Consider the following 26905-nt stretch of genomic DNA (forward strand, 5'->3'; position numbering starts at 1 on the left):
AAAGTAACTCATGCCAGACTGACGGCTGCAATAAATACATTTTGCACATTTTAACAGGATATCTATCCAAATCAATGTATAAAAGATGGCTACTCATTATCCTGGTTCTGTATGGGAAGCAGGTATGTAATGGGACATTAGTTCATTATTGTCGCACAGTCACGAACAATTGGTGCGACCAAACCATGTGCTGGTGCCACCAACTGAAAATGTTAGTAGCACCAGTGCCACTAGTGGAAAATGTTAATCTAGATCCCTGGGATGAGACCTGCAATCCAGTAGATTTATTAAAGCTGGTTTTAAACCCACCTGCCAATTCTAAAATGAATTTCATGACAGCTTTCTGTTTTTTTTAATCTAACCACTATTGTGATTTGTGTTTGGAATTTGTGATTGAAGGTTGTCATAATTGTCATATTGTCATAATTAGGTTTAGAAAAAGAGTAATAAAGAGTTAATTAACTTTCATGATTAAGCGCTCAACAGGAGTGAGAAACTAGGAATGGAAAATCTGGGGACTGCAGCCCTCAAGATCAGAAGTTGTTTGCTGTTGCACTTTGATATAGCTTCTGCAGACTTATATGGCCTGTCCATAGTGGTGGTAGGGAGACAGAGGAAACTGTCCCATCCTACAGGAAGACAGCCTCCATTATTAACACTTCTAAGCATGGGTCTAGAGTCATTAGTAACAGATACTGATTTATGACTGATGGAGGTTAGATCACTTTGTTCCAAACTACTGGGATGAGCAACCATATTGGAATGTTTGCTCATGGCAGGTAACAAGATATATGTTCTATCTACAGATAAATATTCACTAATGTTCACACCACAAGTAGCCCTAAGTATGTAGGGAAAGCTTTGTGATCTAACTCTCCATTACTGGATATCATAACTCTGGTCTATTGGACTTCTTGTTAATTCTTTTAAGTGATCCACCTCTACTAACTGGCTTCCACAACGAAAATCAGACCAGATTTTCCCTTCCCATTTGAACATATGAATTGGGACAGATCTGTACCTGGGGTTATTACATCTTTTGTTTGTGCTACACTATCATTTAACCGATGAGTCTGAAGTAGGAGAGGATTTTGGCCCATCAGCACAACTTTGTTGGATAGCACCATGTTGGTGGTCCTTGCAGCTTTCAGACAAAACTGAAAAGAATCTGAAACTTTCCTGATGTGCCTGACTTGTCTCCTTGATCGTTGCTGTAGCTTGGCTAGAAAGTGTCCTGCTGTTGTAAATGGATTCTGCCTTGAGACTGGAAATCCTCATACACTTGTCCCTGCAAAGGGTGATCTGTGATTCTGATGTGTTGCTCTGGCTCAGCTTGCAGATCAGGTCCCCTAGAGATTCCTGGCTGTCTCTATGATTCCTGCCTGCCAGAGACTCAAAATCACGTTCCCCCCCATATGTTTATCCGTTTCGGCTCCCCTGATATCTCTGTGCAAACTGCTGGACAATTCCCAGCCTCACAGAGTTTAGCAAAATTTCATAGTTTTTGTTTACCCAGGCAGGTCTCCACAGGAAGCACCGTTCCTTCTCTGGATAGAACACTTTCAGGAGAATATTCTTCCCCTGAGTAGTCACCTCCCAGTTCCCCATTGGAGACGAGCTGTGGATCCACCATGCCTTCCTTGAATTTTGCTGCAAAGTCCTCTGTACAGATGCTCTCTGCTGTATTCAGATCACTCTCATACCCATGCGGGTCATCCTGTTCACTTCCGAGGAGCTGCTCCAGCCTCCATTTGTACTGTTCCTTTCTGGTCATCCCTCCCTCTTCCACCATCCTCCCATCACTGTGATCTCCTCCATCCTGTCTTGCACAGCTGGAGCTTTTGTCCTTGTGTTCTGTAGAGGAAACGGCAAATGGAGAACACATCAGAGTCACATGGAGATAAATATCCAAAACAGGGCTTTCTTGCAACTTCTTTGGAATTTTCTGTGATTCCATCCCTTCCTGGAGTTGTAAACCTTGGGTGTCATTTTCTCACTAATAAGGAGCTAAGGCTTTTGGCAAGTCAGAAAAGTTGTATCACAATCAGAAGTGTCTGGGCAAACAAAACTACCTAAATTTGTGTGAATGGACTCAGATTACACCTTCAAATGCCCAGTCTCCTGGATTCAATATTTAGGATAACTCCATGTAAATCTCATATACATTCCAGGTGACTATGAGATACATGCTCTCTTCGATTTTAAAATGTTGAATGACTTCCACTTCAATAAACAAATATGTATCTACCTGAGGAAGGTTTGAGAGTCATGGAGAAAACCATATCTGGACCTAAAGAGGGGATGTCATCCAGCAGGATGCTACTACCCAGTTCTGTATCCATGTAAACAGAGTGACTTCTGCTGAAAGCTGCTTCAAGTGCAACAATAATTTTGAAAACTTTGCTCACTGCATTAGTGGTGCAAAATAAGTTATTTAGATTTGTTTTCTACTTAGTTAACCAGCATAGTCTTGAGTAGTTATTGATTTAGAAGTTAAAAAAGCAGTATTGTTACAGCACTTCTGAATACTGATAAGCAGCATGTCAATCTGCAGTAGTAGTTATAATATATACACTGATCAGCCATAACATTATGACCACCTGCCTAATATTGTGTAGGTCCCCCTTTTGCCGCCAAAACAGCCCTGACCCTTCGAGGCATGGACTCCACTAGACCTCTGAAGGTGTGCTGTGGTATCTGGCACCAAGATGTTATCAGCAGATCCTTTAAGTCCTGTAAGTTGCGAGGTGGGGCCTCCATGGATCGGACTTGTTTGTCCAGCACATCCCACAGATGCTCGATACGATTGAGATCTGGGGAATTTGGAGGCCGAGTCAACACCTTGAACTTGTGATTCATCAGACCAGGCCACCTTCTTCCATTGCTCCGTGGTCCAGTTCTGATGCTCACGTGTCCATTGTAGGCGCTTTCGGCAGTGGACAGGGGACAGCATGGACACTCTGACTGGTCTGTGGCTACGCAACCCCATACGCAACAAACTGCGATGCACTGTGTGTTCTGACACCTTTCTATCAGAACCAGCATTAACTTTTTCTGCAATTTGAGCTACAGTAGCTCATCTCAGACCACACGGGCCAGCATCAATGAGCCTTGGCCACCCATGACCACTTTTGATAGGTACTGACCAATGCAGACCGGGAACACCCCACAAGAGCTGCAGTTTTGGAGATGCTCTGACCCAGTCATCTAGCCATCACAATTTGGCCCTCGTCAAAGTCGCTCAGATCCTTACGCTTGCCCATTTTTCCTGCTTCTAACACATCAACTTTGAGGACAAAATGTTCACTTGCTGCCTAATATATCCCACCCACTGACAGGTGCCATGATAACGAGATTATCAGTGTTATTCACTTCACCTGTCAGTGGTCATAATGTTATGGCTGTACATATGTATACAAGTCGAAGCTCAATCACCTAGAATATTAACATTTTTCTATGGACTGAATCAGTGATCAACAAACTACACAAATAACTGAATTACATTGTTTTGGATTGTGAAAACATTTTAATAGTTCATCTATATGAAGAACAATCGGTGTCAAATAGCAGCTGTGCTATTTTGTACTATATTTTATAACCTCTCCCTCTTTTCTCTCCCAGTAGTAACTGTACCGTACCTGAGCAACACCAGCAACTCTGCCTGAAAAACTCTTCCTGAGCCTGCCTAGAAACCCAACTTCTTGTTTGTGTTATTTGTTCACAATTCTTATTTTAATTCTTTAGTTCTTATTTCTTCTTATTATCATTGCAGCCATACTGATTTGAAGATTCAAAAGAGGGATCCGCAACCTATCGTTTTCTTCAAATCATAACCACTGCCCAAGGGGGAGTGGTTACAGTATAACCAAACCATCGCAAGGGAGGAGGCAATGAGCTGGTAAGAAAGCCTGCCCCAACGTATACCTGCTAGGGGCATTGAGCAACTCTAGATAGAAGCTGCATGGGTTCTTTGGGGTCACATCAGGGGTGCCCAGAAGCGAAGACTGCAGTCACGCTGTAATGGGAATAGTAATTCAAGAATGGTGTAAAAAGTGGGGCAACAGAAAGCAATTCTTGTGCCCTCCGCTCACCACAGTAGTAGCGGACTCCTGCTCCACTAGCACAGTCAGGAGAGGGCCACATACCTATTGTACAAATTAACAGAATGGAAGTAGAGCAGGGCAACAGACATTCTTGTGCCCTCAGCTTCACATCACAGTGGTCTCCTGCTCCACTAACACGGTTAGGAGCAGGCTACAGATCTGTCATCAGAATATATAATAGCCTGTGTATATTCTGTGTATAATATACACACACACTGGGATAGCCTCTGATGGATATAACAATTATATACAGGGTGGCAACCGGAGAACAGTCATGTAGCCACCACACAGCACAGGACCATTCACCCTCTGCTCAACTAGAGGTGAGAGCAAGCTCCACTGGTGCTGTTTGTTATCAAAGGAACTATCTACACAACAGGCCAACAAGAGCCAGATTGAGTGCCCTCCACTGGACACAGCAACAGTGGCCTCCAGCTCTACTAGCACAGCTAGGTTGGGGCCACAGACCTGCTGTCCAAGGAACTACATACAGGGTGTTTTAACACACACATTCCCACCACACGACCAAAACAATATTTGCAATATTGTGAGGCAACATACTTGAATACCACATGACAGTCTCTGGGAGTGATATCTCCAGGGCAGTCACAAGAACCAGGAGCAGCTCACGTAGGTGCTCAACTGGAAGGCGTAGTCTGGGAGGAAGGGAAGCGGTTCTGCGTAGCTAATCACCAGGGTAATCACCAGGGGCCGGTTGCATAACACTATATTACACTGGTCTAAGCCATTAGACTGGTCTTAATTAGACAGTTAGACTAGTCTATGCAAGTTAGTCAGTTGCATAAAAATTAAGACTGACTAAGCCTGAAAAGTTAGCCTCCTCACCCCCAGGCTAACTTGGAACTTAAGTCTATCTTTCAATTGAAACTGCTGGCCTAAGTCTACAGTGACAGCCGGCTCACACACCCCGCTGTTCCGCACACAGCGATCTCCACAAACACAGAGACTGCTCCCCAGACACTTCAATAAACTACTCTAACTCTACGCTGAGTTTAGTATGCGGATGTTTCCTCTTAACTTAGCATATTATTTAATCGTTTCTCCCGTCTTTTAGACTGCAGAGTGCACACAGCGGCTTCACGATGTTAACTTTTTTCTTCATTTTATCCCACGGCTTGTGTTCGAATGCGTTACTGAAAGTTTACAAAAAATTGCGACCAAATGATTGATTTATCTGCATTACATTTCAATAACTAGCATAGATTTTCAGTTAATGGGATCATCGCTGTTAGAGAAACATCCGCCATGTTTTTTTTTTTCTTCAGGTGTCTTAAAATTCCCAGAATGTAATACGTGATTGACTAAGTAAGACAAGTCTTAGACCAATCTAAGGAAAGACTGTTTTATGCAAGTCTTAACTGAGTATCTATCATTAGTAGGACTAAGACAAAGACTTACTCTATGTTTATGCAACCGGCCGCAGGATGCGCCAACAGGGGTGATGAACTGCATTTCTTTCCCTGTGTGTCTGTGTAAACAAGGTCACTGTCTCGTGGCCTTGCTGTGCTACGGTACTGTGCCATAGTGCAACCCTGATACCCAGAGGAACAGAATCTGATAAGAACCAGTTATCTCCAGCAATTTGAGTTTGATACATCGTACAAACCCCCTTTATATTAAACATTACGTATGCTTCAATTTTCCCCGGTTTAACCATATATGGGTTTTCCTAACGAGTTGTCAGGCAGAAACCGAAATTGCACTAATCACGGGACAAACATGTGGGTCCTGTTATCTTTCTCTCCTGTCTGGTCTGCATAAAAGTGCCTGTAGTTTGTAACTTCTCTAAGACTGTTCTTGAGATCGCCTCTTGAACCTCTTCCTTGCAGCTGCATGTATTAAAAACCTTTGGTTGGAAACATATATCTCGCTCCGGATTTCTTTGACTCTTCAAGGGGCAAACAGCAAAACAAAAGGTCAGGAGCCTATGCCTCACAGGCTACTGAGACTCAACTGAAGCAAAAACTTGCATTCCTAATGGAGGGGGCTGGTCCAGTCACATCCAGCCTGTAGAACTGAACAAAGGTGTGTTGTGAGGTCCAGCTCGCGGTCGCACAAATGTCTGCCGGGGGGGCGCCATGGAAGAGGGCCCAAGATGTGTCTACACCTTGAGTTGAGTGTACAACCAGGTGTTCAGGTATGGTAATGGTATCCACAATCCAGTGCAAGAGACATTGTGTAAAAGGGCCTGGCCCTGAGTCCAGGGTCCAGACCTGGGTTGGGGTGCCAAAGTGTGCCCTGTGCCTGGGACAACAAGTCCGCTCTTAGGGGGAGCTGCCAAGGCTCTCCATCCAGACGGGAGACCAGGTGGGCGAACCACAGTCTGCAAGGCCACCTGGGCACCGTCAATTTAGCATTCCTCATTTTGTTTTAAGTTTGCCTTAATTGAAGTTAGCATTGTCTGTAGTTTGCCTTAATTGAAGTCAATTCAGTTCAGCTGCTGAGTTGGTGAAAGTAAATAGTGATTTAGTCAAGGACTAGCAGGAATTCTTAAAGCAGCTGTTGAGAAAGAGCTGCGCTGTTTCTCGGTCACAAACAGTTAAGCTTAAGTTAACTAGGGAACGGGAACCAATAGACAAAAAAAACTGTAACATTTAGAAGCATATGGCCACTACAGTGTCAGGTTTGCAGAATGAAACCTAGGAGAGTTGAGACCTTAGAGCAGGACAGCGTAGAGAACTGCTGGGTTACTGTAGGTCATAACTGCAGAAAAGGGCGCGCACATCCCTTAGAGACATCCCAAGAGCTAGAAATGCCCAACAGGTTCCAACTGCTGGACACCGAATTGGACAGTGGCAACTCAGAGGGTGATGGGAGGGCAGTTGAGCACCAGAGCACCATGGTGCCCTCTCCCCCCCGGAAGATGGAGGTAGTTATAGTAGGAGACTCCATTCTTAGAGGTGTAGATCACACATTGTGTTCTAGTGATAAGGAGACCCACATGATATCTTACCTGCCTGGTACTCAGGTTGCAGATCTCCCTAAACTAGTAGACGGGCTACTGGCCAAAGCCGGGGGGAATTCACTGGTCATGGTCCACATTGGAACCAATGACAATAGGACAAATTAGGACAGAGGTTCTGCAAAACAAATGTAAAGAGTTAGGAATGAAACTAAAGAGCAGAACCTCCATGGTAGTTATACGTCTGGTACCACATGCATGGCCATGGAGACAGGCAAAGATTAGAAAATTCAACATGTGGTTGAAATCTTGGTGTAGGGAAGAGGGTTTTAGCTTTATGAAGCATTGGTATTTCTTCTGGGATAGATGGGACCTGTACAAACTGGACGGTCTACATCTAAACAGAAGGGGGGGTAATGCATTAGGAAGAGTAATTGAGAATATTTTAAACTAGGCACCAGGGGGGCAGGGAGCTCTGACAATGGGAGATGTTCCACTAAGGAAAGAAAACCAAGGGAAACTGCTAGTAGGAAAATCCTGAAATGTTTGTACCTCAATGCCAGGAGTATAAGGAACAAGATGTTAGACCTAGAAACCACAGTGCTGGCGTGTGACTTTGATGTTGTAGGAGTGACAGAAACATACAGAAAATGATGGGGATGACTACAAGTTGACAGGATACACAAAGTTTAGGAGGGACTGGCAAAATCAAAGAGGTGGTGGTATTTTCTCCCGTGGGAGCGGTGGGGGGTGGTTTTCCAATTGCCTGGGATGCCAACCCCCTTGCGAGGCCCCTGCCCACCAGGAATGCACTTTGCCAGCAGCCCCCCACCAGAACCACACGCCACACCTCGCAAGCACCCACGCCCCTTGGACAGCTCTTAATGCCCATTTTTTTGTTTGACCCCCTGCCTCCCCAGAAGACTGTGCACAGCACTGTACACACATATACAAATGAAAGGAAAAAACAACATAAAGTGTCTCAGTAAGGTGTTGGACCACCACAAGCTGCCAGAACAGCTTCAATGCACCTTAGCATTGATTCTACGAGTCTCTGGAACTCTACTGCAGAGAGCGCTGTCTAACACGTCGGTGCAAAATCTCTCATAGGTGTTCAATTGACCATATCACTTTTTTCCACATCTGTAGACTAGTGCCTATGGTTTTCCAACCACTGAACTTTCAAATGTGTATTTGTCTTTGTAATGAGGGGTTTATGCACTGCAACCCTACTATAATATCCCTCTCGGTGTAGTTCCCAACTGACTGTTCCTGCTGAGAGTCTGATCATGTCCTGGATTGACATTCTCAGTCACCTTGGGAAAGAATTGCTCTTCTGTTTTTCCTTACATATTACAGTAATGCATGAGCATCACGGTCATTGAATGTACGCTTTCAACCATCATTTCCAATCCAACCCTATTTACTGATGTCTTTCCCATAGATCTAAATGCAGATGTAACTTTAGTCACTGTTCCTATTGAAACACTAGCAAGTTGAACAATCTTTGTGACTGAAGCTCCTGCCATTTGTGCCCAAAAAATGACCCCCTCTTTCAACGTCAATTAGATCCTTTCCTCTTGCCATCTTGATCCAAAATCAAGATCAACTGGGCCTACATCGCATTTTTATACATGCCACAGAGCATGATAGGATGTTAATTGCTTAATTGTATCATGCAGTACACCTGTTTGGAGGCATCTGTATTCGTTATGTTCCTCTACTCATTTATTCAGGTTTTTCTTTAATATGTCACCCTTCTGTACATACATACACACATACATACATATACTAACTCCCAACTTCAACTTTACTGTTTTTCACGCAGCCATGAACACAGCAACACTTTATGTTGTCTATGGAATTTATATTTCCTATAAAAGACTATATTAATATGGAATAAAAAACACAAACACTGGGTTGCCTTGATAATAATCACTCGGGTTACTGGAGGGAAGACATATTCTGTGATTATGTAATTTTTCCACTATCCAGGAAGTTATGACACAGCACATCCCGAAAAACTGAAGAAAGATACATGCCTTTTTTTGTTAATTTATTATTATTATTTTTTTAAGTTGCTTATATGATAGAATTGATCTGGAAGAGTGGTTTACATGTTATATTATAGCAACATGTAAAGACGATTAAAACCATGATTTTAGGACCCATGTGTTACACTTTAATGTGATGTCTGACCTAAAACAGAGTTTAAGCCACATGAAATAGATAAGATGATTGCACCACTTGAATGCAAGCCATTCTTTCAGTTACACCTGGGCTAAACTCCTATCGCTAATGAGTCAGCAAAAACGGTTTATGCTCAGGTGTTACATAATTAAATAAATGGAGAAACATATTACATCTTAACATAAAAAAATAAAACAATATGCTATACTTATCATATGGATTCCAGTTCCAGCGATTCTGAGATCAAACATGTACTGAGGAACTACAATAATTGTGGACAAGTAATCCAGTAATCCTTTGTACAAATACAATGACTACACATTTTTGACAGATTGAGTTCTCATCCTCATCCACAGGACTACTGAAAAGTGATTTCTTGTTTTTTACTGTAATATTTTATGCACAAGTATATATTCTATTTCCTTATTTGACACTATGATTTATTTACAGCATGTTTTTGTTATTTTCCTATTTAGGTTCAGAGTTAAATAGTAATTATTACTGTGAATGTAATGCTAGATGCTACAAAAAGTATAAGTTCCAATTTCAGTTTCCTTATTTTAATGCATACATTCCTCACCTTGTCTTGAGGTTTCTGTCAGGCTTTTCACAGAATTTCTAGCATTCCCACTTGCTCTGAGGCTAGGGGTCTGAGCCTGTGGATGGACACAATACCAGCATATTAAGGGACAGGGTTACAACATAATTTCCAATTATTCCGTCAGTAAGATTGTTTCAAAATATCAAAATAAAATCTGAAAAGGAATTTAGGTTGGTTTCCTTCTTATCTTAAACAAACACATTACATTATTTGTCAATAGCAGACACTTATCCAGGGTGACTTACATTTGTACCCATTTATACAGCTGGGCATTTCAGTGGAGCAATCTAAGTGAAGTACCTTGCTCAAGGGTACAATAGCACTGGCTCATGCGAGATTTGAGCCCACAACCTTCCAGTTATGAGCCCTAACCACTACTCCACTACTCCATCTTCAACCTACTCAATCATGTTACAAACCTGATACTTGATGGAAGCTTCTCATTTGCTTTAGCCTAATGAAAACCTGTTTTAAAGTATTTGAAAACTGCAATTAGCAGGTGGGTCTAAATTTGTATTTAACCTTTGTTCATTAATTGGTAAAGCACATAAATCCATAAGATTAAAAATAAGAGGATGCCTTTTGACCCATCTAGCTCCTTTGGAAATATACAAGTTAAATGTGATTCCCCATAAGAGGCTGCATGATAATAATAATAATAATAATAATAATAATAATAATAATAATAATAATTTCTGAGCAGATGCCCTTGTGCAGGGTGACTTACAAAATATAAGAGCAATGCAAAATGCAATAGTACAGTGAGGTTCAAGGCATAATACATTTTACGAATTCAGAATTAGAACATTGTTTTGAAGATCTTCACTATTGTAACCTATACTGTTATACTATATGAAACTCTCTGCAACTGCAAAGTTAGAAACAAATACTTAGGAGCCATTCCATTACAAATTTTATATAAAGATAATGGTATCAATTTAATATCGCTCAACCTCTGGATATGCTCAGAGGCTTTGGAAGGTGCTGACCTGCATCTGACTAAGTTGTGCATCAATGGAATCCAACAGGAAATCACAGTGGTCTTTGGACAATCGTACAGGGCCTGATCCTGAGGAACTTGGCTGTTCATCCTGCTCTGAGGGGGCAAACATGGAAAAAGACTGAAGATTAAAGAACATTCAGAGTTAAAATCGACTCAAGAGTAGCAGCACTTGTCCAGCAATCTTTGGGATTCCACACAGCACTAATAACACTGCCAAGAACTGAACCTGCTTAGGACCTAATGTGGAGCACTTTCTGCATGTTTTTTTCTTCTTGTTTAATATTTGCTGTACTTTCTGCATCATTAAGTTCTCACAGCTTTCATTATAGGAACTATCATTTCCTTACCAGTATTGACTGCTTCATCTGACCTCTGCAGGTCACTGCTGGTTCTCTCCACGTCATCTGCCATCACCTACCAAAGAAAATATTATAATAATACATTAAATTCAATAATTTACATATCATGCAACAACTAACTTGCCTTTCATTAATTTGTAACTTTCACAATAGTATTACCATGAGAAGCATTGCCATAAGCAGCACCGTTTAATCATTATTTTCATATTTCATATATATTTCATATTTAAGATATTTCTTATATATTTAGGCCTATATATATATTTGATATAGAAAAGACATGCATTTTTTTGTAATAGACCCAGGTGCAGAGCACATGCAATTGGTCTGGAGCCAGAAAACAGGAAACAGGGGCAGGTGTCAGGCGATTGAGCAAACAGGCTGGTCGGGAGAATACAAGAATCAGTAGTCGGGGATGATAGCATGGGTCAGGACCACTAGGAGTTAAATACTGGGTTATAATGCTTGGAATTCTCACACAAGTTAGAGCAAGATTTTGCGATGTGGCTGTGAACCTCAGGGGTATATATACACAGTGTAGCAGAGCAGGAAAATGGAAAATAGCTGTGTGTGATTATTATTATTATTATTATTATTATTTTATTATTATTATTATTATTATTATTATTATTATTATTATTATTTGTATTTCTTGGCAGATGCCCTTATCCAGGGTGACTTACAAAATAAGTGCAATACAAAGTGCAATAATACAGTTCAGTACAAGGCATCAAACATTACAAATTAAAATTTACATAATACAAGCAATTCAAAGCATAATACATTGTACACATTCCAATTTACACAAGTAAATACAATAATGAGGTCTTACATCCTGGAAGGTAAAAGCTAAGTGCAGTCAAGAGTCAAGGTCACAGTCAAGGGCTATGGGAAAGGGAGCAATGGAAATCAATAATACAAGTATTAGTGACGCAAGAAACATGATAAAATATTGTAAAGTGCTATCTTACAGGAGAGTAAGGGACTAATATTACAAGTACTCTCTGAAAAGATGTGTCTTGAGTAAGCGCCGGAAGGAGGTCAAGGACTTCAGTGGGAAGGTCGTTCCACTATTTGGGGGCCAGGGATGAGAAGGAGCGGGCTCTGGAGGAAGGGGAGTGGAGAGGAGGTAGAGTTAGTCTTCTGGCACCGGAAGACCACAGTGGTCTGGAGGAGATGAGGGACTGAAGTAAGCTTGGTGCCTTGTGGTCGAGACAGCGGTAGGTGAGGGTCAGTGTCTTGAACTGAATGCGTGCCGGTATCGGGAGCCAGGGGAGGGAGCGGAGCAGTGGAGTAACGTGTGTGAATGGGGGCAGAGAGAATACCAGACGAGCCGCAGAGTTCTGGATGAGCTGGAGTGGGCGGGTAGTAGTTGCAGGCAGGCCAGCCAGGAGGGAGTTGCAGTAGTCCAGCCGGGAGAGGATCTGTGGCTGGACGAGCAGCTGAGTCGAGTAGTCGGTGAGGAAGGGACAGATTTGGCATATGTTGCTCAGGAAGTATCTGCAGGTGTGTGTCAGCATGGTGATGTACTGGTTGTAGCAGAGAGCAAGATCGAGGGTGACTCCTAGATTTTTAGCAGAAGAAGGAGAGAGTGTGGTGGATTCCAAGGGGATTGAGATGGAGTGATCAGCAAAAGGTGAGGAAGAGTGGGGAAAAAAGAGGAGATCTGATTTGGAGAGGTTGAGTTTGAGGTGGTGTGAGTGCATCCAGGTGCAGATAGCAGACAAACAAGAAGAGATGTGAGAGGGGATGAGGGGGTCAGAAGAGGGAAAGGACAGGAAGATCTGGGCATCATCTTTGTAGAAGTGGTAGAAGAAGCCATGGGATGCGATATGGGGGCCCAAGGAGTGAGTGTAGAGAGAGAACAGGAGGGGGCCCAGGACGGAGCCTTGGGGTACACCTGTGAGGAGAGGTTGGGGAGTGGATGAGGAACCTCGCCATGTCACTTGGTAGGTTTGGTCGTTGAGGTAGGAGGAGAACCATGTGAGAGCAGTTCCAGAGATTCTAAGGTCAGCGAGGCAGGAAAGGAGGATGTAGTGATCTACAGTGTCAAATGCTGCAGAGAGATCAAGGAGAATGAGGACTGAGGAGAGGGAGGCTGTGATGGGACAGAAAGGCAGAGAGCTGACAGTGGACTGCCAGCTCAAGAGTCTTTGAGAGGAAGGGGAGACAGGACGGTAGTTCTGAGGAGAGGTGGGGTCAAGGGTTGGTTTCTTGAGGAGTGGGATGACAGCAGCTTGTTTAAATGCAGAGGGGAAACAGCCAGAGAGAACTGAGGAGTTGAGGAAGGGGGAGATGAAGGGGAGTAAATCAGGAGTGGTCACTTGGAGGAGGCGAGAAGGGAGAGGGTCCAGGACACATGTTGTAGGTTAGTGACGTAGGAGGAGAGAGGAAACTTCCGATAGAGGTGAGAAATTAGGTGTAAATGCGCAATTAACCTAAATAGACCAGGTGAATCAGAGCTGACAGGCAGGGAGAAGGGAGACTAGGATTCGGGAGACCGTAACCTCTGGAAGTGATTGGAGGAAGCATGTAATGACATTGTGACAGTACCCCCCCTCCCCACGACAGGCCCCTGACGCCACAGGCCGTTGGCGACAAGGACGTCCTAGTAGCCGGGTCTGCAGAGTGTACAATTGTGTAGCCAACTACGCCACTGAAGGCACTACCGTCAGTTTAGGATAATTCAGTAATTTTTTTTATCTGGCACTGGAGTTATGGTAAAACAATAGAATTTAATCTTTAACAATCAAAGTTTATTAAAACACCAGGGTATAAAAGGACAGAGGATTGCAAATTAAAAATTATAAAAGATTCAAATATTAAAACCATTCAAATACATTAAAAGTCAAATATAGGGGATACACATTTAGGCTCTGAAGCACCCTATCAATCAGGCTAGTCACTGTAAAAGTAACTGAGCCACCGCCCAAACCCACTTACACTTTTCTAGACACCTCTAGTGCTCTATGCTTTTAGCCTATTTTCAGATCCAATTCTATAGCCAATTCTACCTACAGATTTTGGCTGCAGTACCACCACTATCCACTACAGGCACGGGTGCTACGCACCACTGGAAATGGCTTTAATGATTTTGTATAGTGATTCCCCTAATACAAACCATAAAATACACACTATAAAATCCACCAATAAAATGATAAAATGATACAATAAAAGCTGCTAAAACTCCCACAAATGCTGCCCACTTCAAGACTGCCAATGAACACAATAAAAGTACTTTTCTCTTTGCGCTTATCGTTTCCCCTCAGTCAGTCTCTCTTGAACGTGCGGTTAGACATGATGCAGCAGGCTTGGATCAAGTGAAATACAACGGGTTCCGGCAATCGCACAGCTGTACCGACACGCAGACTGGGGAGATTGCAAACACCCGACAGGGCAGACCAGGGACAGGACCTTCATGAAAGCAGGGAGACCGTTTCAGAAGCAGCTCTACACTTTAAAACAGGGAGATCACAGTTAAAATCACAGCACAGAGAACCAACCTTCATGAAAGCAGGGAGACTGTTTCAGCAGCAGCTGCAGTTATACAAAACCAAGTTCCTTTTAAAAAGGTACCACACCTGGTATAGGAGTCTCTCAGTCAATCAGAGTCCAAGTCAATCAATCTAGTAATTAGCACTCCACACTAAATTAAACTACACGTGAATATGTGAAAGTAAAGAAATAATGTGATTAATTCGATAAATAATTAAGGTAAAAGAATATCAAAACGTGCACAAAAACAACAGTGTTACAGGAGGAGTGTCAATGGGGTTGGTGGCTGGACTGGTGAGATGAGCTGGATCTGTGGCCACAGGTTTGAGGAGGGAAACATGACAGGTAGGGGCGATTTGCAGATAAGAAGGCAAACGGAGACGATAGGTAACCGGATTGATCTGACACAAAATCTTGAATGGGACTTTAAAAGGTGGATTTAGCTTTCTGGAGGGTAGCTTGAGCCGGATGTCCTGTGTGGAAAGCCACACCTCCTGCCCCTGTCTGTACCAGGGAGCCGATCGCCGCTGCCAGTCAGCCTGGGTCTTCTGATGGCAAACGGCCCACTGAAGCCTGCCAAGCTGCCTGCCAAACCTCCTCACTCCAGCGACAGCAGTCGTCAACAGCTGGGACGTCTGTGGACTCTCCATTCCAGGTGAATAAGGGTGGCTGATATCCCAGAACACACTGGAAAGGGGTGAGACCTGTTGATGAACTGATAAGTGAGTTCTGGTCATACTCGGCCCATGGAAGGTACCTGCTCCAGTCCTGATGATGATGGCTACAGTAAGTTCTCAAGAAGCGGCTGATCTCCTGGTTGAGACGTTCTGTCTGGCCATTGGTCTGCGGATGATAATCTGAGGAGAGACTGAGATTTATATTCAGAGATCACAGAAAGGCGGACCAGCCTTATGATGTGAACTGGGGACCGTGGTCAGAAACTATATCCTCTGGCAGCCCGTAGACTCTGAAAACGTGCAGTTTCTAGAGCAGAGGGAAGGCCTTTTAGTGGAATGAGTCTGCAGGATTTTGAAAACCTGTCAACAGTCACAAGTATGGTGGTAGAACTGTGGGAGTTATGGAGATCTGTTAGGAAATCATTGGCAATGTGGGACCATGGTCATTGTAGAATGGGAAGTGGTTTCAGGAGACCAGCAGGGAGTTGATGTGAAGATTTGCACTGGGCACAGCATTGGCAAGCGGTGACAGAACAAGAGACGTGAATGTGGGCCACCAAAAGTTCTTCTGGACTAAGGACAGGGTGCGGTGGACTCCAGGGTGTCCAGAGGCTGGAGAAGAATTAATCCATTGAAGAACCTGGGCACGTAAAGAAGAGGGCACAAAAGTATGGGTGACGGAGACTCAGGTGAAGAGCCTGTTCAATCTGATTCAAGATGTTCCATCGGATGGGAGCCATAATGCACATGGGAGGAAAAATTAGTTCTGCTGGGGGCGTAGAGTTATCGACGTCAAACTGACGTGAGAGAGCATCTGCCTTGGTATTTATGGAGCCAAGATGGTAGGTCAAAGTAAAATGAAAACTAGTGAAAAATAATGCCCATCGAGCCTGACGTGGATAAAGTCTCTTGGCGGAGTGGATGTACTGCAGATTCCGATGGCCTGTTAATACAAGAAATGAATGTTTGGAGCCCTCTAACCACTATTCGAATGCCAATTTGATGGCCAGGAGCTTGCAGTTACCTATGTCGTAGTTTCTTGGCTGGAGATAGTTTCCTGGAAATGAAGGTGCATGGGTAGAGTTTAGATGGCTGACCATGTCTTTGAGAAAGCTGCTTTAAGCCACATGGCTGGTCAAAGGTCACAATTGGAGTAACCTTGTAGATACAAGTAAGGTCACCAGGATCATGTCAATCATGGGTAAGAACAAAATAGATGACTCCCTAGGATGCTCACCTTTGTGAATCATCTGCATAATACCTGTCCAAGCAGGACACAGGGACCTTAGTGACTGAGAGATACTGCACAGGACATCTGCATTAAGAGTGGTATCTTAAGAAACTTTACAAACGAGAGGAGGCAATTTAACCCATCGTGCTCGTTTGGTGTCCATTAAAAACTGAGTGATCCAAGGATCCTATCCAGTCTGATTTTAAATGTTCCAAAATTTTCCCAAACTCTCTGTGTAAAGAAGTGTCTCCTGTTTTCCGTCTTGAATGTCTTGAAGCCCAATTTCCATTTGTGTCCCTGGGTCCGTGTGTCCCTGCTGATCTGGAAAAGTTCCTCTGGTTTGATGTGGTCAATGCCTTTCATGATTTTGAAGACTTGAATCAAGTCCACATGTAGTCTCCACTGTTCCAGGGTGAAAAGGTTCAGTTCCATTAGTCTCTCCGAGTAGGACTTTCCCTTCAGACCTGGAATAAGTCTGGTTGCTCTCCTCTGAACTGCCTCTAAAACAGCAATATCCTTCTTGTAGTGTGGTGCCCAGAACTGTACACAGTATTCCAGATGAGGTCTAACTAGCGCATTGTACAGTCCTAACATTACTTCCCTTGTTTTAAACTCTACACTTTTGACAATATACCCTAGCATTCTGTTTGCCTTTTTTTATTGCTTCCCCACATTGCTTGGATGGAGAAAGTGAGGAGTCCACATAGACTCCTAGGTCTTTCTCATGCATTACTTCATCTAGATCTGTACCTCCCATAGTGTAATTATAGTGGACATTTTTGTTACCTGCATGTATTACCTTGCACTTGTCCACATTGAATTTCATTTGCCAGGTGTCAGCCCACAACTGAATATTATCTAAGTCCCTCTGAATAGCCTGTGCTGCCAAGATTGTATCTGCTGAGCCACCTATTTTAGTATCATCTGCAAATTTGACAAGTTTGCTAACTATCCCAGAGTCCAGATCATTAATATAGATTAGAAAAGCAAAGGCCCTAGTACTGATCCCTGTGGAACTCAACTAACAACCTCACTCCAGTTAGAAGTGACTCCTCTAATCGACACCCTCTGTTTCCTATACATCAACCAGTTCATAATACATCTACTTACATTACCCTGAATGCCTACAGCTTCCAATTTGAGGATCAGTCTTTGGTGTGGAACCTTATCAAAAGCTTTATGGAAATCTAAGTATATCATATCATATGCTTTCACGTGATCTACAGCTGCAGTTGCATGTTCAAAAAATTCTAATAAATTAGTAAGACATGATCTGTCTCGTCTAAACCCATGTTGACTATCTCCAAGAATATGGTTTTCATTGAGATGCTCCTCTATTTTCTGTCTAATAATTTTTTCCAAAATTTTACAAGTGATGCAGGTGAGACTGATTGGTCTGTAATTTCCTGGCTCAGTTTTGTCCCCTTTCTTGTGGATTGGTATGACATTTGCTGTCTTGCAGTCAGTTGGTAAATCTGTTAGAGGCCTATAAATCATTTCCCTCATTTATTTAAGTACTGTTGGAAATATACCATCTGGCCCAGGTGATTTGTTTGTTTTTAATTCTGCTAGTCCCTTTAGTACCTCCTCCTCATTTATCCTGATCTCTCTTAGGATTTGACTGGACTGATTGTTAACCTGTAGCATGTTATCAATTTTTTCTTTTGTGAAAACCTCTGTGAAATACTCATTTAGAACATTTGCCACATCTTGTTCATTTTCCAAGATTTACCAATTTTTGCCCTTTAGCTGTTTCACTTCCTCCTTTATTGACCTCTTGCTGTTGTAATATTGAAAAAAGCTCTTTGCATTAGTTTTAACTCCAAGAGCTATGTTTCTTTCTATTTCCCTGTTTGCTTTCCTGATCCCTTTCTTAAGATCTCTTTGCAGCTCAACATATTCTATGTATCTCCATCCCTTTTGTATGTGCTATACAACATTTTTTTTCTGTTGATATTTTTTTGCATACTTCTATTAAACCATTTTGGCCAATGTTTTTTGGTCCTCAATTTGCTAGGTTTGGTACAAATTGCTCCTGAGCCTCAAGTAGTATATTCTTAAAATATACCCATCCATTTTCAACTGAATCTGTATCCAGTGTGCTCCAGTCTACCTCTTCTATGTTCCGCCTCATACCTTCAAGGTTTGCTTTTCTAAAATTGTAGACCATTGTTTTAGACTTGGACCTTTGTTTTTGAAAGAATGCCTCAAAGCTAACCATATTGTGATCACAATTTGCCATTGGTTCTCTAACTAGTTTCCCTCTGACTCTATCCTGGTCATTTGAAACGATCAAGTCAATGCATGCACTCTCCCTGGTTGGTTCCCTGACACATTGAGTTAGAAAGCAGACATTTACCATCTCAACCATTTCTATTTCTGCTTCTGTAGTCCCAACCAGCTTTCCCAGTCTATGTTTTGGAAATTGAAATCCCCCATTATAACAGCCGCATCCTTGCTACATGCAGTCCTGATTACACTGTACAATGCAACATCTTGCTGAATATCTGAGTTGGGTGGTCTGTAACACACTCCTACCACTAATCCTCCAGATCTCTTGTCCAAAAGTTTCACCCACAAAGATTCTGTTCCATTACTGGGATCTAATATGAGTTATTCTGCCTCAATGCCATTTTTCACATATAATGTTACCTCACCCCCTCTTCGATTTTGCCTATCTCTCCTAAACTGTGTGTATCCTTTCAACTTGTATTCATCCCCATCATTTTCTGTAAGCCATGTTTCCGTCACTCATACAACATCATAGTCACATACCAGTACTGTGGCTTCTAGGTCTAACATCTTTTTCCTTACACTCCTGGCATTGAGGTACAAACATTTCAGGACTTTCCTACTAGCAGTTTCCCTTGGGTTTCTTTCCTTAGAGGAACATCTCCGATTGTCAGAGCTCCCTGCCCCCCTATTATTATTATTATTATTATTATTATTATTATTATTATGTTCTATCAAACACCGAGAAGTTCAGATCCAATTTTGTAAAATTGTTGTGTATTAGTACACTGTAAACAGAGTTTTCTATCTTGACATTTTGAGCTATCTACGGGTGTGTGTTGCTTCTACCAAAACGTGGATGGTCTTGTTTTGATCAGTAGACTGTCTGGTTCCAGAATATGTCATAATTGTCAATATTTGTCAACCAAAATTCAGATCATTTCATTGGATACCATACACGTGGCAAACAACACAACAGTGAAGAGTACACATGGGATTAAAGAGAAGCACACTGATTTTGTGCCCTTTTAAGGGTACCAGAGGGGTTTGTCAGCTTTAATTGTTTGAAACAAAATTATTCCATTATTTATTTTTTATCTCCAATTGTTAGTTCTATACTTTAATTTCAGAGTACATTGAGACATTAAACTGTGTACATTTCTATAAAAACTGGAAAAATTGAGTTGTTCTAAAGCTTTTGACCGGTAGTGTACAGTCAGGCCATAAATATTTGGACAGTGACACAATTGTCATCATTTTGGATCTGTATGCCACCACCATGGATTTGAGAGGAAACAATCAAGATTAATTTAAGGGAAGTTACATCCAAATTGGGAGAACGTTGTAGGAATTACACACATTTTTAATGTATTCATCTTAGGTCAGATCCACTTGTTTTGCCACTTAGGCTAATCATTCTTTCTGTATCCATCTACCTCAGATGTAAATAGAAACAAATATAGGCCTACTCCAAGTTGTCCTGGGTCAGCTTGTTGAACAGTCATCTTAGTCCAATCTACAGGTAATTTAGCCTGTAGATGATGGAATAATAGGGCTCCAAGATAAGGTGTCAGGTACGATGTTGCACTGGCCTTTCCGGTACACAAGCTGAAATCGAGGCCCTGAAGGTGAATTGCCCAACAGGTTAATATTGACGATGGCTTTGGGTGGTTGAAGACCCAAGGTCTGTGACTACCTCAAAGTGACAGCCTTCTAGATATGGCCTCCATTTTTCAATGGCCAATACCACTGCCAGACACTCATTATCCAACACAGAATATGACTTCTCAGTTTGACTGAAAAATCATGTTATCGCCTATGCCCCAAGTTCTTCTCCCTCTGACTCTTGGGTCAGGACAGCCCCAAGTCCAGCCTCACTTGCATGAGTTTGTACTTTGAGTGTTTTTGTGAAAATTAGGCAGAACCAATACTGGAGCTTTCTGAAAGGGCTCCTTGGTGTCATCAAAGGACTTCTGTCAGTCATAGAAATGAGAGAGAAAGTGCACTCCAAGGGTCCATGATAAAAACCATTAAACCATTATAATAATTGGAATGCTGAAGAAATACTTACTTAAAATCAAATAAAACCTGAAAGCGTAACTGTCAATATGCAAAACATATAGGTTAAATGTATATATGCAGGGTGTTATGTCCTAGTGCATCTTTGTAATGTATTATTCTATCATTCTCTATGCCAGTGGTGCGCAACATGTATCCACATGCAGCCCACGACAACCCCCCAAATAATAGTAACACAAAACAGTAAAGTAGTATATTTATGACAACTGTTTGTTTTGTATCAATGTGTTACGCCCTTAATACATTGTTGATATGTATTTATTGCATGATATTGTTTTTAATAAAATGTAGCATCTGTGGCTTGGTAAAAAGGGTCCTGCAGCCCAGGCTGTTATTTGACAACCAGACTTGTGGCCCACTGATTCATTTAGGTTCCTCACCACTGCTCTATGCTAAGCATTTTGCATTTGTTTGTTGTCATGCTTGCAGTCTTGTAGACTGAGCAGCAACATATAATTTCTCTTTATAACAAATCAGTCCCTGTTTAGCTTCTCAGAATGTTAGCTTAAGTATGGTGAGCAATCCCCACTCAAAGCACTTTCAGTATAAAAACATTAGGTAGGGCTCTGTAGGCTCTTGGATTTTAACCACCCTAGATATACATTAAATGCAGACAAAGATCTGTCGGGAGTAGGAACATTCTGTGTTTTACAAGGATTATAATATAAACTAGTCCAGAGTACTGTAATTCCAAATTCAGACTCAGACCCATTTTGTGGGGTTGGGATCTGCCATTCCTTTTGTTGTAGAGAAATCTGTAATAAGAGAAATGCACCTTCATACTACTTTTTTGCATTAAAATAAACATTATACTTTTTAAGTGAAGAGAAATAAATACTTTTTCACAAAAACTACAAAAAGGTTGGTTCATATTTGAGATGTACAGCTACCCAACTTACATTGAGTGAACAAAATTTGTTCAATGTTTTTAGAAATGCAGAACTAATATTTTAGTTATGCATTAGATTTACTATGTAAGTACCTATGATACAGTGAGGGAAAAAAGTATTTGATCCCCTGCTGATTTTGTACGTTTGCCCACTGACAAAGAAATGATCAGTCTATAATTTTAATGGTAGGTGTATTTTAACAGTGAGAGACAGAATAACAAAAAAAAATCCAGAAAAACGCATTTCAAAAAAGTTATAAATTAATTTGCATGTTAATGAGGGAAATAAGTATTTGATCCACTATCAATCAGCACGATTTCTGGCTCCCAGGTGTCTTTTATACAGGTAACGATCTGAGATTAGGAGCACTCTCTTAAAGGGAGTGCTCCTAATCTCAGATCGTTACCTGTATAAAAGACACCTGTCCACAGAAGCAATCAATCAATCAGATTCCAAACTCTCCACCATGGCCAAGACCAAAGAGCTGTCCAAGGATGTCAGGGACAAGATTGTAGACCTACACAAGGCTGGAATGGGCTACAAAACCATGGACAAGCAGCTTGGTGAGAAGGTGACAACAGTTGGTGTGATTATTCGCAAATGGAAGAAACACAAAATAACTGTCAGTCTCCCTCGGTCTGTAGCTCCATGCAAGATCTCACCTCGTGGAGTTTAAATGATCATGAGAACGGTGAGGAATCAGCCCAGAACTACACGGGACGATCTTGTTAATGATCTCAAGGCAGCTGGGACCATAGTCACCAAGAAAACAATTGGTAACACACTACGCCGTGAAGGACTGAAACTCTGCAGCGCCCGCAAGGTCCCCCTGCTCAAGAAAGCACATGTACAGGCCCGTCTGAAGTTTGCCAATGAACATCTGAATGATTCAGAGGAGAACTGGGTGAAAGTGTTGTGGTCAGATGAGACCAAAATCGAGCTCTTTGGCATCAACTCAACTCGCCGTGTTTGGAGGAGGAGGAATGACCCCAAGAACACCACCCCACCGTCAAACATGGAGGTGGAAACATTATGCTTTGGGGGTGTTTTTCTGCTAAGGGGACAGGACAACTGCACCGCATCAAAGGGACGATGGACGGGGCCATGTACCGTCAAATCTTGGGTGAGAACCTCCTTCCCTCAGCCAGGGCATTGAAAATGGGTCGTGGATGGGTATTCCAGCATGACAATGACCCAAAACACACAGCCAAGGCAACAAAGGAGTGGCTCAAGAAGAAGCACATTAAGGTCCTGGAGTGGCCTAGCCAGTCTACAGACCTTAATCCCATAGAAAATCTGTGGAGGGAGCTGAAGGTTCGAGTTGCCAAACGTCAGCCACAAAACCTTAATGACTTGGAGAGGATCTGCAAAGTGGGAGTGGGACAAAATCCCTCCTGAGATGTGTGCAAACCTGGTGGCCAACTACAAGAAACGTCTGACCTCTGTGATTGCCAACAGGGGTTTTGCCACCAAGTACTAAGTCAAAGGGGTCAAATACTTATTCCCCTCATTAACATGCAAATCAATTTATAACTTTTTTGAAATGTGTTTTTCTTGATTTTTGTGTTGTTATTCTGTCTCTCACTGTTAAAATACACCTGCCATTAAAATTATAGACTGATCATTTCTTTGTCAGTGGGCAAACGTACAAATTCAGCAGGGGATCAAATACTTTTTTCCCTCACTGTAGTTATACTGCATCAGCAAGGTCTCTCCCAGGCAGAAATTTCAAGGCAGACAGGGGTTTCCAGATGCGCTGTTCAAGCTCTTTTGAAGAAGCACAAAGAAATGGGCAATGTTGAAGACCGTAGATGCAGTGGTCGGCCAAGGAAACTTACTGCAGCAGATGAAAGACACATCATACTTACTTCCCTTGGTAATTGGAAAATGTCCAGCAGTGCCATCAGCTCAGAATTGGCAGAAAACAGTGGGACCCTGGTAAACCCATCTACTGTCCGGAGAAGTCTGGTCAGAAGTGGCCTTCATGGAAGACTTGCACCCAAAAAGCCATACCTCCAATAAGGCAAAGCGACTCAACTAGGCACGAAAACACAGGAACTGGGGTGCAGAAAAATGGCAGCAGGTGTTCTGGACTGATGAGTCAAAATTTGAAATATTTGGTTGTAGTAGAGGGCAGTTTGTTTGCCAAAGGGCTGGAGAGCAGTACATGAATGAGTAAAGCATGGTGGAGGTTCCTTGCAAGTTTGGGGCTGCATTTCTGCAAATGGAGTTGGGAATTTGGTCAGAAGTAATGGTCTCCTCAATGCTGAGAAGTACAGGAAGATACTTACCATCATGCAACATCATCAGGGAGGCATCTGATTGGCCCCAAATTTATTCTGCAGCATGACAATGACCCTAAACATACAGCAAAATTAATTAATAACTATCTTCAGCATAAAGAAGGACAAGGAGTCCTGGAAGTGATGGTATGGCCCCCACAGAGCCCTGATCTCAACATCATTGAGTCTGTCTGGGATTGCATGAAGAGAGAGAAGCAACTGAGGCTGCCTAAATCCACAGAAGAACTGTGGTTAGTTCTCCAAGATGTTTGGGCCAACCTACCTGCTGAGTTCCTTCAAAAACTGTGCAAGTGTACCTAGAAGAATTGAAACTGTTTTGAAGGCAAAGGGTGGTCACACCAAATATGGATTTGATTTAGATTTGTCTTGTTTACTCACTTTGCATTTTGTTAATTGATAAATAAAATCTATTAACATGTCTATTTTTGAAAGCATTCTTATTTTACAGCATTTTTGCACACCTTCCTAAAACTTTTGCACAGTACTGTATATTTCTTCCACAGTAAAAAACATTAATAGTGTGGAGTATGGTGTGCAGACAAAATGTGGAACAATTTCAAGAGGGTGTAGACTTAATAATGGCACTGTATAGTAGTGCCTTTCATCTCCAAGAATCCCAAAGCATTTTACATGTAGAACAGAACTCACTCACTTAATGCTCCAAAGAGAAGTCCATGGCTACCAACCTGTGCCCACTTTATGACACTTATATTGTTCATGTGACAAGTGCAAATTACAACATTCCAGCCAACCATAGTAGTCACCAAAACATGGTATTCACCCAAACAACATGTAGTTTTACTAACTAAAGCAGAAGCAGCAGCCCTCTTTCACATCAAGTTGTAAGTGAGTTTCAACTGTATTATATTAAGGCTTAAGGCAGTTGTTGATTTTTTTTTCAGTTTTGATAGCAAAAAATACTATTTATTATTGAGTGAAATGTTCATAGTAACTTATGCTGAAAATCTATTAAAAATATTTTTCAACAAAAAATAAACTATAAATTACAAAATTCTGAAAGTTCACATGCCTTGGCTCTTTAATTCGTTAATACTAACAAAGATAAAAAGTATATGATCATTGCAGACAATCTACAGAAGGGTTTTAACAATATTATATAATATTATAAGCAATTGAAAACTTATTTAATTCAACATTTTCACGAAGAATTCAGAGACTGCGTCCTCTGCTATGTAATTACAAAGATTGATTCGTGATCAAAGTCGACTGCTTTTTCCTTTCACGGACTTTCTATACGCTTAGAAAGTTATCAGTACCATGCCATTCTGCATCTCAGTTCCACATAGTATTTGCTGTTATCAGCCACAGACGTCGGCGTAAAAAAACTAATTCGGGTTGCTTTGTTGAATTTCCCATAAAAGGAACTTTTAATTAGGTTACTTCACCCAGACACTTAGTAGTTATTTTTTTTATTTTTTATTTTTTTTTAAATCACTTCGTTTAATTTAAACGTTGTCTGACAATTTAACGGAATATGATACACTTGTGATATATTTTCGTTTTATTCTGTAGTTATGTTACCCTGAAATGAAGGGGGAATCCCTTCCTATTTTGAATGGGTATGCGTATTCTTTAAAGAAATCAAAACATTTTGCATTTTGAAATAAATTAAAATCCAGTGACTAAATGGTATGCCAGCAACAACAACAACTAATAATAATTACTTACTTTTTAACGAGGTTGTGATCAAATGTAACTTGTCATCTTACTCCAGCTTCAACAGCGTATTCTATTAACGAAACCGTCATTGACAGACCCCGGCTCCGGTATCCTAGCAACCATTAAACAACACATCTTGCCGGTTGCCATTGGTGGACAGACAGTAGGCTGCCACAGCAGTTTGTAAGGCGGGAGCTAAAGCGGCAAAACCGAAACGTAGCCACTACACGCATGTAATTGCATGATAAGCAGCAACTGACAAACCATCCTCTACAGTGCTGTTGTTTACAAACAGTAAGAGATAGAAAAGACAAGAGGCACATCAAGCACCTGGTTTCACAAAGCTAAAATAACAATAATTACAATAACGATGAAAACGATATATAAAAAAACGTCAGAAGACAGCCATTACAAAACACCCATTAACAAAAAAAAAATAAAAAAACGCAGATAGCAGCTTTTGCACTGGTGACACATGACATATATGTATTTACCGTTTAAATCAGAATAGTACTGGATAGGCATCAAATGTTGAGAACTAACATTTCTATAAACAGAAATAAAAGTACTATTAAAGTATGCTGTACTGACAGTTCTAGCGATGCATGGTGTATGGAAGACAAATGCAAAAAAACTCACGTTTTCCCAGTACTGTTGTTCTAGAATGACCAAGGGTCCTTCAAACCTGCTTGTCAAATTAAAGTAAATTACGTTGCTACAACGACAATCCATGTCGACTTCAACAGCTGTCGAAAAGTAACTACAATATAAATAATAATAATAATAATAATAATAATAATAATAATAATAATAATAATAATAACTACATTATGAAGGATTGAATTCGTTCATATTACCATAGGCCACATATTTGTTTTATAGGGCTTACTGTAATGTATGTGTTATATGGCTCAACAATAAGGTAATGCACTCATGGTTACAAATGCTGGAGAACGTATGACGGGTACGAATTGATTGCTCCCGTTACAACCGTATTGTTGATGTCACGGGTGGGGCGTGATTGGCCATTAGCGTTAATTGATCACTTATTATTTATTTACTGATTATCACTTTTTTTCACTTAATTATTGTTTTGTGCACTGTGTTCATTATTTAAAGTTGTTTTATTTATGAAGTAT

General features: G+C 41.5%; 1 protein-coding gene across 1 annotated transcript; it reads right to left on the reverse strand.

Annotated features, from left to right (window-relative positions):
* LOC136712555 (uncharacterized) lies at positions 1–25843 on the reverse strand. Its single transcript, XM_066689195.1, has 5 exons — positions 25776–25843; positions 11168–11234; positions 10807–10913; positions 9797–9872; positions 1–1854 (listed from the first exon to the last, which is right to left on the reverse strand). The coding sequence occupies exons 2-5, from the start codon at positions 11229–11231 to the stop codon at positions 1496–1498; spliced, it is 606 nt and encodes a 201-aa protein (XP_066545292.1). The 5' UTR covers positions 11232–11234; positions 25776–25843; the 3' UTR covers positions 1–1495.
* Between the last annotated feature and the right edge of the window lie 1062 nt (positions 25844–26905).

Source organism: Amia ocellicauda, chromosome 17 (assembly GCF_036373705.1).
Source record: "Amia ocellicauda isolate fAmiCal2 chromosome 17, fAmiCal2.hap1, whole genome shotgun sequence".
Classification (NCBI taxonomy): domain Eukaryota; kingdom Metazoa; phylum Chordata; class Actinopteri; order Amiiformes; family Amiidae; genus Amia; species Amia ocellicauda.